The sequence below is a fragment of the Grammomys surdaster genome, unplaced genomic scaffold (assembly GCF_004785775.1).
Source record: "Grammomys surdaster isolate TR1022 unplaced genomic scaffold, NIH_TR_1.0 149, whole genome shotgun sequence".
Taxonomy (NCBI): domain Eukaryota; kingdom Metazoa; phylum Chordata; class Mammalia; order Rodentia; family Muridae; genus Grammomys; species Grammomys surdaster.
The window spans coordinates 9,494,465-9,506,914 of NW_021604607.1; the positions used below are offsets into that span (position 1 = coordinate 9,494,465).

Sequence of the window (12,450 nt, forward strand, 5' to 3'; positions counted from 1 at the left end):
TGAAGAGATACAGTTTTATGCTATTGTGCAGTGTACGTTGTGTAAAGTACAAAGTGAAATCTTAACTGTAGGTGAAGCAGGAAGTATGAATTGTTGCGTTGATCTTATGTAAGTATTTGGCCATATAACTTTGGGCACTTTGATTGTTGTTTATTTAAATTTTAAGGTAACATCCAAACAGTGTATCAACTGAGTCATGATATCGACGCTGGCCGTTTCCAAGTACTTCTGGAGTGTTTTACTAGTACTTTTGAAGAAGTGAAAACCTTAGCATTTGATCTTCTGATGAAGCTGTCATCAGTAACAACTGGACAGTTCCAGGTATTTGGAGTTTACCTACGTAAAATGTGTGTGAATGCAGAACTTTTACTTTACCTTAGGGAAAACAGTCAGGATTGTTTGTCCCAGCTCTTTGCCTTCTAGGTCTTTTGGATATTTCTTTCAGTTACTATCTGTCTCTGCTCTTGCAAGCGTGGGAAATGGTCCAAATCCACACCATTAAGCTCTACTTTTTAAACTGTTGCAATGGCAGGAGAGGTGGAGGAGGCAGGAGGTTAACTGTTGACAAGCTCATTGGTAGGTTTCAGGTATGTGGTCTCCGTAGTTTCCTTGTGCTTGTAATACTTGCTCAAAACCTATCACTTACAGTCATTTCGAGGTTTTAAAGATAATCTTCCTGATTAGTAGACCAAGAAGTTGAGTGTAAATGAGGTAGACAGTGTGTTCTGGTCTTCCAATAAGCAATAGCTAAACCAAGACTGAAACCTCAGAATATTTGAGGTTAGCTGTAGTTTTCTGCTGAGGCACTGGGCCCCAGCCCTACACCTGACACTCCTCTTCCTGCTGTGGTAGGAGACAAAGATTGGGTAGGAGTGAAGGCCCAGTGTAGAGTGGATCTGGAGAGGAACCCTAGCCTGGCTCTCTTCCTTTCAACTTACTCTGGGGATGTTGGGTCAGCAGGGACATACATAGTGGGTTTTGAGCTTTGTTTTAGCCTTTCATTAACACTCTCAAGAGGCCAGGGAGCCTGAAGGGACTGCAGCTGTTAGGTTATATTTAGGATATGACCGTACAGCCTGACATCATCTTATAGGTGTAGGATTCAGAGGAGCAGTGATGTACAAGAAGGTTCTTGGTGCTCACTACTAAACTCTCATGTCCTATAAGAATTTAATTTAGATTTTTCTTCTGTCAACACTATTTCCTTTACTGGTTATCACATGCAACCTTTTATTGTATAGATTAGCTATGTCTCATTGATTATTCAAATTGTTTTTGAGAGGCTCTGCAGTGAGAAGGTAAATTACTGAGAAGCCCACTTCTTACAGAACTTGTGTGGGGCCTGGAGAGGCCTTCTGCACCTTTAATTCCATAAACATGTGCTTGCCACAGAGATACTGTAGAATTATAAGAAATTTTGTCTCATGTGGTTTATGTTAAGATTTTGGTCATAGTATTGGTCTTGTTGCATGTTAGTAAAATGGTTGACATAAACATTTAAGACTTGAAAATAGGGCAGGCAAGATGGTTCAGTAGGTAAAAGTGCTTGTCAGAAGCCTTGTGTCCTGGGTTTTGTCTCTGAACTCTACATGATAGAGGGAGAGAAACAGTTCTTTTAGTTTTCCTTTGACCTCCATGTGTGTACTATAGTCTGTGCAAGTCTCTTTCAGCTCCCTACTCCCCAAATAAATAAATGTAATTAAAATAAAAGAATTGATCACCTCCTACTTAAAAAAGGCCTTACGATATTGACTATGTATTTCCATAATTTTTGAACAGTACCTTAAACAACAGCTTAATACCCTGTATATAATACATGTACGTGATGGTGTGTCTTTTTGTTGTCCTTACCTTTCATCTGGTTTACTTCCATCTTTCTGTGAAACTACAAATCTGTATCTTAATGGTACCGTAATCTTTTAGGTTTTTGAATTACGTTTTCATGTATTTGTTCGTGTGTGACACTGTCTATGTATATGTGTGTGTCTGTGTGTAGGTCAAAGGACAAATTGTGTTAGTTGATTCTTCTTCCCCCACGTAGGCTACAGTTGTTAAGCACGGTACCATATCTAGGGTTCATTGTATTTTGATCTAAGTGGAATAAAAGTGTTCTCAGTTTTAAGGTTATTTACTTTGTTTCTTACTGATTTATAGGTAGTGTAGTTTAAGATTTACTCTAACATCAAGAAGAAAAAAATTTAGATAGAAATAAACTGACATTGAAATCAGTACATTTGCTATCTACTGTTTTGAAATTGTTAGTCATCATTAAATGTGATTGTACTAATAATCAAATTAAGAGATTTTTTTAGCCGGGCGGTGGTGGTACACGCCTTTAATCCCAGCACTTGGGAGGCAGAGGCAGGCGGATTTCTGAGTTCGAGGCCAGCCTGGGCTACAGAGTGAGTTCCAGGACAGCCAGGGCTACACAGAGAAACCCTGTGTCAAAAAAAAAAAAAAAAAAAAAGATAAGTTTTTAGACCCTCCCATTAGATAGTGATGGAACAATTGAAAAAGAATCATAATATTATTGATCAACTAAACACCGATGTCCAGAGTAGTGGCTTGTCAGTTGTGGGATTGGGACTGGGATCCATTTCTTCTGTTGCCAATCCAGTGCCTTTCCCTAGCTGTTACAGTGAGCTTTCCCTTGTTCTGTGTTTTTACTTGTAACACAGGTGTAGGAGTTTAGATGCCAGATTTCTGAATCCTATCTGGTCCTCTGTTCTCCACTCATGTATGGAGTTTTACCGTGAGGAGCCATATTATGGCTCTGTCATTCAAGCAGCCGGTTCTATGGAAGGGAAAAGAGAAAGGATAAGGATGTGGTGCTCAGATACAACAGAAACTGAGGGAAACAGAGCTGACTAACTTGTGCTCTGTAGACATGGTGAAGGTGTTTTTGCTTGGAGGCGCAGCACATTCACAGGGAAAATCTGCCTGTTGCGTTTCCCATTTGAAATTATGTTAAAGGTCTTCATCTCTGAAGTGATCAGTGATCATCACCAAGTACTATAACAAAAGTAGCTTATGTTCATAGGGAAAAGAAGGCCATGGGCATTCTTTACTGTTCAATTGAGTCTCAGCCAGACGATGGGCATGAGTTTAAACACATGGTTCCTTCAAAGTGCTTTCTGCCATGGTGACCAAGACTGTGCTCATCTCTAGGATTCTGAGAAACTGCAAGACCTGTTCCAGGCAGCGCTGGAGCTTAGCACCAGCACCAAACCTTATGACTGTGTGACAGCCTCCTACCTGCTGAACTTGCTGATATGGCAAGATGCTCTACCGGCCTCCCTGTCTGCCTCTTCAGCACAACAGCTTACACGTGGAGCTGGAGAGAAGTCTGCTGTGGTGGAAAGGAACACATTAGTGGGTTTGTATTGAGAAAATAACCTTTGGCTGTAACTTTCCAAACCCTCTATTTCATTTTCTATTTGGTTAGCACCCAATGGCTTATTAGTTACTTGTTTTTATTTTAAGAGTTTACCAGCACATAAGAGAACATTTGTATCATTCATACAAATTAATAGTTTACTCATCTTTAACGTCCGTCCATCCATCTGTCTGTCTGTCTGTCTCTCTCTTGTGTTCTCTCTCTCCCTCTCCCTCTCCCTCTCCCTCTCCCCCTCCCTCTCCCTCTCCTTCTCCTCCCTCTCCCCCTCTCCCCTCCTCTCTCCTCCTCTCCTCTCCTCTCTCTCTCTATTTTTGAGACAGGATTTCTCTGAGTAGCCCTGGCTGTTCTGCAACTAGCTTTGTAGTCCAGGCTGCTTCAAACTTGGAAATCCACCTGCTTCTGCCTCCTCAGTGCTGGGATTAAAGGTGTGTGCCAGCACTGCCTGACTGACCTACTTCAGAACAGAAGACTTAATGCTGAATAAGTGCACAAATGTGCATCAACGAGACATGTTGTCTAGAAGGGCGACTGCTTTCTCTGTCAGCTCAAAGTGCCCTTTTTCCTATGGCCACAGGTAGATGATCATCCTCATTGTATTTGTACAGAGCTCAGTTACTTTGATGTTCAGCATTTTCCTCAGTCACTTATCCACCTTATTTTACACACATACACACACACACACACACACACACACACACACCCTCTAATATAACTTTTAGTTGAGTTGAGTATATTATTTTTCTATATATGAATTATAAATGTGTTTTATAACTGAGGCTATTTCATTTTCCTGCTTGCTTCTTTTAGTTATTAAATGCTTGATGGGAAACCTTGAGGATGAAATATCTCAAGCTGAGAACTCTCTGCTTCAGGCTGCGTCTTCATTTCCAATGTACGGGAGAGTCCACTGTATAACAAGAGCTTTTCAGAAGCTTCCTCTAAAGTAAGACTGTCCGCAGCTCTATCTTGTTTGAGAAATACACTTATGACCTACCTTAGCTTCTTACTGAGTGTGTCTTAGAAAAAGAACAGTACATTGCCTTCAAAAGAATTGAAAATTAGATTTAATTATATACTCATATATTCATGCTTTTATGTTCTTAACATTTCATATACAACACAGTTTTGAGCACAAATTCCTTCAGGTCCTTCTTTGTGTTAATTTTCCTTTTCAAATGAGTTTTTTGCTTTTAGTGTAAATGTCTCCACTGTGTTTGCTGCAGGAACCTACAGCTCGTGAGCGAGTGGAGGCCAGTGCTGGGGAAGCTGCTGCTGCTGTCCTACAGGCTCTCCACTGTGGTGTCTCCTGTCATCCAAAGCTCCTCCCCTGAAGGCCTCATCCCAATGGACACTGACTCAGGTTAGCAGGCAAGGGTCAATGCGGTTCTGTCTCCATCTCTTTCCTTCTTATTTCTTTGGAGAGATACAGAAACTAAATTCAGGGAAGAATCTTTTTTTCATGCTATTTCTCATTTTTTGAAATCTTTGTAACTATTAAAAAATAGTCCACAGCAGGAGAGGCATTTTGCTCAGTGGTGGTGTCCTTGTTTCTGTAAACAAACTCATTCATCCTCCTATAAGCAAACTTAGTGTAATCCATTGAGTCAGTCTAAAGGAAACAGAGAGGGAGACAGGAAAATAGGTGAGGGACTAGTTGGGATAAAGAAGGGGATCAATAAGAGTGAGGAGGACAAGAGTGGATAATGTAAGGTGAATATGATCAAAGTATGCTATAACATTATACATACACTGGTAGACTCATTATGGACAACCAGTATCTATTGGATTAAAAAAAGATTTACAAACACTGTGTATATAAAATGACCCAAGCTCCAGAGAGCCAGGTAATGAGTGGGATATGCAGAATTTAGGTACTGTTTTGAGAGCAGGTGTACAGACCTGTGAGGTGGGCTGCTTATGGGGTGGTCAGAGAACTCAGCTTGCTGGGGCTGTGAAACAGACAAAGACCAGTGGATGGGGATAAAGGGAATGAAATAATTATCCAGAATTGAACTGAGGACGTTTCATCTGCCTCTTCCCTCCCACGCCCTGCCTCTTTGCCGGGGATCTGCCTGCAAGTGGAGGCTTTAGGATTGATTGGCAATCCCTTCATGTGCCCAGTGCATTTCCATTTGCTCTTAAGAACTCCTGCATCTCTTCCCTTTTCCTTTGTATCTTACCATCTTTAGGTGAGAATTTTCAGTTTTCTTAAATTATTCTAGATCCTTCTGTATGGATTTCTGTATGGATTTTAATAATGTTTAAATTAAGTTTTCCTAGTCATATAGCTTATCATTTGAGTGACACATAGTCTTTAACCTTTCATTCTGTCCCACTTTGATACTTTAGTGCCCTCTCACTGTGTTCTGGAGTGGTTTGGCACTCTCACTGTCTAGCCTGTCTCCTAATGCTCTTCTCAAGAGCTGGCCTTCATGGACCTAACTTTACATGGAACGAAGCATCAGCACATCATCATTCTGTTTTCCTGTCTTGTGATGAAAATCAGGGATGATTGTGATACTAAGACAGAGTTAATTATTTTGGTCCATATTATTCTATATACCAAATTTTCATTCTTTAGTTTTCCTACTTCATACCTAGGTCTAAGGAATAAGGAACATACAGGCAGGCTTCTTGCTAGAGTTGGCTTAGGCAAGAACTGGTAGATTCTGAATGAGTGGTCTTGGGTGTTTCAGTTTCCTAATGTAGATGAAGTTTGTAGAACATGCATGAGAGGTTTTGATATTATTATTTGTGTTGTATTTATTGTATTATTATGCAGATGGTGATCTGGACAGATTTGAGAGAAGGGAAGAATATGATCAAAATGCATTCCATGAAAAAGTTAAAATAAAAATTTTAAGTTTAAAGAAGTTGGTCTCAGACACTATATTTATTTCACAGGCTTTTCCTAAATTCAGTCTTTTCTTTTTTTTCTTAGTCTTTATATTTTTTTTCTTGACCCTTCTCTGTTTTATGGGCCATAATTCCGAACCCCCTAGTAAAGGGTCTTCCCTGCGAGCCACAGATAGATGATAAGATTCTTAAAATTCTGTTCTGGTTGTTTCTCTTTCTTTTTTTGTACTCTTTTCATGGCCTTTGTGGGGAGGTGGTGGCAAGGGGTTAGCAGTATTTTTTTCCTGGCTGTTAAAATTTTCTTTTTTGGCAAAATTTCAAGGAAGCAACAAACAAGCACAAGATATTGGTTCAGTGCCCACAGACAGAGTTAGAGCCTGTGTATTTCCCACAATGCCTGAATAGATGTATGCCATCTTACACCTCCTCTTAGATTTTTGTGTTCATTTGTATGACCTGTTGGTACTTCGTAAAGACTAGAACTCGGATGACTTACTCCCCATCCGTCACCTCATTCCTTCAGCCCAGTTTCTTGAATCTCTGTGGAGCCAAGTTTGTTCTAGGCCCTGGTGATGCAGCAGTGAGCAAAGAGCCGCTGTCCTGTAGTTTATTCTTTTCTAGTGAGTGCCTGGCAAATAAAGAAGACACTCCACAAAACATTAGCACTGGGCACCATGCTGTGAAGGCTGTGTCTTTTACTTTTCTAAACTAAATATGAACTCTTTATATGCCTATATTACAAAAGATTTTGTGGCATTGACTATATATAAAATAACACTTTTATCTTTCAATGGTCTCTTGTGGTGAGCTAGGCTCTGCTGTTCTGCCACATGACTAAGCATTGTACCTGAGTGTCTAGATTACTGGAAAACAGTGATGGCAGCCTTTGAGCGGTGGATGTTTGAGCTTTGTTTTGGTCACGTCTTCAGTGTAAACTCTCATATTGTAAGAGTACATACTAATATCATGATGACCATGTGTAAGTAACTTTCACATTATCCATCTTGTGAGTACAGCTGATTGTCACTGTTGAAAATTACGGCAACTGTAAGTTAGTCTGAGGAAATCTGCGCATGACGTGGAACTGGGCATTCATGCACATTTACCTTTTATTCAGAGTCAGCAAGCCGCTTGCAAGTCATTCTCAATGAGATTCAGCCACGGGATACTAATGATTACTTCAACCAAGCCAAAATACTGAAAGAATGTGATAGCTTTGATTTGGAGGACTTGAGTACCAGTGTCTCAAATATTGATAGTTCTGCAGAAATTAAGGGTAAGATATATGAAACCTATATTGTAATCAGTGGTGTGTGTGTGTGTGGTACTGGGGCTTTGTAAGACATACTATGCTAGGGTTGTACTAATGAGCCTATACCACTATACACCAGCCAACCACAAGTATTTCAGTATTTCAGGATTTCTTTTTTAAAACTTATTTTATTTTAGATTATGTGTATGTGTACACACCTAAGTGCAGGCATCTATAGAGGCCAGAGGTATCAGAACCTTCTAGAGCTGAAGTTACAGGCAGTTGTGAGTTGCCTGATGTGGATACCTGAGATTTGACTTGGGTAAGAGTAGCATGCACTCTTAACTGCTAAGCCATCATTCCAGCCTCACAAAGCTCCTGTGATAATATAAGAGACTGCAGATTTGCATAACATTTCTGGAAAACAAAGTTTTTGGTTTTTTTTTGTTTTTTTTTTTTTGGTTCTTCGAGACAGGGTTTCTCTGTGTAGCCCTGGCTGTCCTGGAACTCATTCTGTAGATCAGGGTGGCCTAAAACTCAGAAATCCGCCTGCCTCTGCCTCCCAAATGCTGGGATTAAAGGCGTGCGCCACCACTGCCCGGCTAAGTTTTTTCCTTTTTAATTTGGGTTTTGGAATGAATTTATAAGAGCCTTAAGAAAATTGTGTGCCTTACTTCAGCACAGATGATGTTACAACACAAAGCTTTTGAGCATAAGACCCTTTACCAGCCCAGCTAGTGGAAGATCACGGACACATGATGATTGATTGGGCAGCGTTACCATCTCCCTGCTTCATTGCTCACTGGTGTCTGCTGGGAAATGCTTGATGTGAGCATTCTTTTAAATTAAACCTGATTCATAAGCAGACTGTGTGCTTCTGTGTTACACCAAGCATAACTGTACTTTTGGGCTACTTTATTGGGTTCTTATATCTATCATCCTTCTTCTCCCCAACCCCTTCCACTCCCAACACTGGTAGAAGAGAGAAGCTTAGAGGGGAAGGGGCATGGATCTCTTTAGACCGCTTCCTGATGGATAGGGCATATTGAGTTCCTAGGGGCAAGTCTAGTCTTCATAATCAGAGTATGTCCAACCAGCAATCCAACAACCAGCAAAATCAGCATCAGGAAGCACCAGCAGCAGCATGGGGAGCAGTAGCCACCTCCCTCTCATCCCCAGAATTCCAAATATAAACTACCATCAGCTGGCAAAACCACACCCCTGCCACAGAGCATGAGACAAATCATAGTTAGCTGCTGTGGACAATCTGAAGTAGCTCCATATTCCACACCTGGGATTAAAACAAAAACATAATACAACTGGGTTCTTAAAGAAACCAAAATTCTCACTACAACCAAGCCTCTAGAATTCCAGTCTGCATGACTTGCTTTATCAGTTGTTACTGAACAAATTCATCACTAGAATTAATTTCTTAATGATTTATCCTGTGGCTATGTTCTCCACTAGGTGGGGTTATTGTCTTGCAAAAAATTCTCTTTGCAATTGTATTTTTTAAATTACAAAAAATATGTTTTCACTGTAACAGTGAAATATGAATTTAAAATGAAGTCATGTTCCATTTCCTCCCCAGTTCTACCTATCCCACCCCCTTTCTGTGTATAAGCCGTTTTGTGCATGTTGTGTATTATCTGTAAGTACATTTAGCTTAGTAAACTTTTCGAATAAAAGCAAGTAAGATAGAATAAACTTTTGTTAACTCCCTTTTTCACCTTAATAGAACTTTGTAAATATCAGTACTAAAATACACCTAAAGCCAGATAAGAGAATAGGTAGGAGTACATTTAGTTTATTTGCCATGTTATTTAAATATATTTTGAAAGATAATTGGTATTTTCTGAGTTTAATTTTAAGAGTTCTGTGTTGGAGCTAAAGACAGGTCAGCAGTTAAAAAGCACTGACTGTTCCCACATACCAGCTCACAACTGTCTGTAACTAGTTCCAGGGGGTCTAGTGCCTTCCTTTTGCCTCTGTGAGTATTAGTCACACATGTGCACAGATATACAAGCAAGGAAAACTTGCTTTTAAATGTGCATTAAAAAAAAAAAGAAGGGAAGATTGATTAAAAGTTCTGTCTCAGGCTCTGGAGAAACAACTAAGTGGTTAAGAGTAGAATCTGGGCTTAGTTTCCATCCAGCACCCATGTCAGGTGGCTCTCAGTGGCCAGCTCAGCAGTGCTCTCACACATGTGCTATACACTCTCGCCTACATTACATAAAGGAAGTAAAACAAAATAGTCAGAAACAGAGAAAAAAGTCCCCTCAGCTAATTCTGGAGACACATGCTGTAGTCCTGACGCCCAGGAGGCTAGGTGAAGAGGGTCGTGAATGAATTTAAGGTAGTCTGGGCTACATGAGGTGACCCTGTGTCTAAAAAAGCAAAACTAGAAACAACAGAAGTTTTCTCCACTCCTCAACTGATAAAACAGCCATTCTCACCAAAGTAATCAAGAAGTACTTTCTTTTATAGCCAGCCATGTAATTCTTATGGGTAACAGAGTTGGAAAATTTGTTTCATTAACATTCAAATATTAGTCCCTAAGTTTTGAGGCAGTACTGTGTTTCATTTTAATTTCTTTTTTTTTTTTTTGGAAAGTAACAAGTTAAGAAACCAACATGCTTCCTGGTCAATAGCATGTGCTCTACAAATGTCTCTGAATAAACAGAACATATGACAGATTTTTTGTTCTAACAGATCAGTATTGGGGAAATGATGCATTGACATGCTTAAAAAGCCCGGCACAATAGCTTTTGTCTTATTCCTTAAGGAAAAGAAGAAAAAGCGTGTGACGTAACTGCTCAGATGGTCCTCGCGTGCTGCTGGAGGAGCATGAAGGAAGTGGCTTTACTCCTCGGCACGCTCTGCCAGCTTCTCCCTGTGCAGCCCGTGCCAGAGTCTTCTAATGGGGTATTAACCGTGCAGCAGGTAAGGTGGATCGTTAAACTTCCAGGTGTCATTTGTGGCCAAGGCATAAGCTGTTATTTGTAGGACTAGCTTTAAAAAAAAGGTTTGGACCTCAAATATTTTACAGATGCCAACTGAAAAAGGTTTATGAAGATTTTAGGATAGTAGATTTTATTTTTAAAATACATTATTTTAAGAAATATTTTGCATCAGTAACTATAAATTTACCTCATTTTTTGATTATAATATTATTTGATTTTTTATTTCTTTTTTTTAACATACATAAACTTGAATTTTAGCTGAAATTGTCTATTTTGTAAGACTCCACAGGTCTCTTAAAAATTTCAAAGAAATAAAAAGTAACATTAGCTGATCATGGCTCTCATGTTTCCCACTACTTCAGTAATAAAGTTGTAGTCACTTTAGTGTTGTTGGCTGACTTTCATTTAAGACCACAAAGTTAGCTCGGCATCTGGGACTGTTCAAGGGATCGAGTGCAGTGTTTACAAGAAATTAGCTTACCACAAGCATTTCATTTGGAAATATTTTAGATTTATTAGATTTCTGTTTTTAATTGATTCCTTCTTCTTTTCCATATGGTTTCAACAAGTCCATTTCCCACAGTTTCCTCACAGAGATGTATAGTATGTACTTTCATTTTTAACCTTTTTAAATAAAGATAATTTCCTCCCTGTAGGGTATTACAACATTCAAGGACAAAACAAATACTGTAGTATACTAATGCTGATTATCCCTATAATAACCACATGACTAGCACCATGGAAATAACGCTAATATTTTTATTCTCACACTCTGGCTCATGTCTTACATCTGGCTAACAGCTGGGCCAGTGATGTTGCAAGGCCTTGGAAAAAAAGCACAGGGCAAGGGAAGCAGCACATTGTGGGCGGCGTGTTCCTCAGTCTCTTCCAGATCAAATAGGCCTTAGTGTCCCAGCGTTACTTAGAGCCATTACTCAAACTGCCAGAAGTGCCAGTGCCTGCTTCTGGCTGAGGAATCCAGTTAGGATCAGCTATTTCACTGGTGTGAATCTGTCTTGTTATGAAGTAAACACATGCTAAATCCTTTGACTTGCCAACTTGTCTTTTCAAGGACAAATGAAAGGAAACACATTTTGCTTTTTCTTGTAAATGAGAAAGGCGGAGAGTTCTCTAGGAGAGTTAGCCCGCCTTGGCTCCCTCCCCACTGCACCCGAAGGCTCTATACTGTAATGGAATTGTGTGGAGCAGCCATGTCAACATTGAGAACTAATAGCAAAGAAACTAAAAATAGCAAATAGACAGACTTATAAACTAAAGAATTCTTCAGTGACTGCATCAGTGAACAGACTCCTGCCCACTAACAAAAGCATCACTGTCCGGTGAGCTGCCCAGTCTTCCAGTGTGCTTTTTACATGGTAGGCTCATATGTAGCAGAATGAGAAGACGTTACAAGCTAGAGGAAGGGTGGGGTATATGTAATTGCTGTGTGCTAACAGAAACTGTTCTCTGTGGAAAACTTTATTCTTGGTTTTGTTGACTTTTAAACTAATATCTTAGCCTAGGAACATTTAATCCATGAAAATCCTGTCATCCAAAAAGTAATGTCATTTACATTACTATAGAATTTCTGCTTTTCTAAACATAAAATTGTTTCTTTAAAAAAATTTTTTTAATGTAAATATATCAGGTTTGTTTGTTTTATGGGTGTTTGCTTGCATATAGATATGCATCAAAAGTGTGCTCAGTGCCTGTGGAGGCCAGAAGAGGGCATCAAATCCCCTGAAGCTGGAATTCCAGATGGTTGTGAGCCACCATGTAGATAACTGGGAACTGAACCCTTGGGTCCTCTTACAAGAGCAGCAAGTGCTCTTAACTGCTTGTCTAGCTGTTCATCCTATTTACTTTTGAGACAGGTCTTATTATGTAGCCCAGGCTGGCCTTCCAAGTACTTGAACCACAGCAAGTTCTAAATTCTGCTTCTATAAATAAAAAGTAGTCCCATATACTTAATACTTTCCAGA

General features: G+C 39.7%; 1 protein-coding gene across 1 annotated transcript in view; it reads left to right on the forward strand.

Moving 5' to 3' along the window:
• The window catches only part of Thada (THADA armadillo repeat containing), a 288,692-nt gene that overhangs the window by 27,099 nt on the left and 249,143 nt on the right, over positions 1 to 12,450 (forward strand). The window contains exons 16-21 of the mRNA XM_028765113.1: positions 167 to 321; positions 3,169 to 3,376; positions 4,205 to 4,340; positions 4,621 to 4,757; positions 7,371 to 7,529; positions 10,291 to 10,448. Coding sequence (XP_028620946.1) covers positions 167 to 321; positions 3,169 to 3,376; positions 4,205 to 4,340; positions 4,621 to 4,757; positions 7,371 to 7,529; positions 10,291 to 10,448 — 953 coding nt within the window. The remainder of the gene's footprint in view (positions 1 to 166; positions 322 to 3,168; positions 3,377 to 4,204; positions 4,341 to 4,620; positions 4,758 to 7,370; positions 7,530 to 10,290; positions 10,449 to 12,450) is intronic.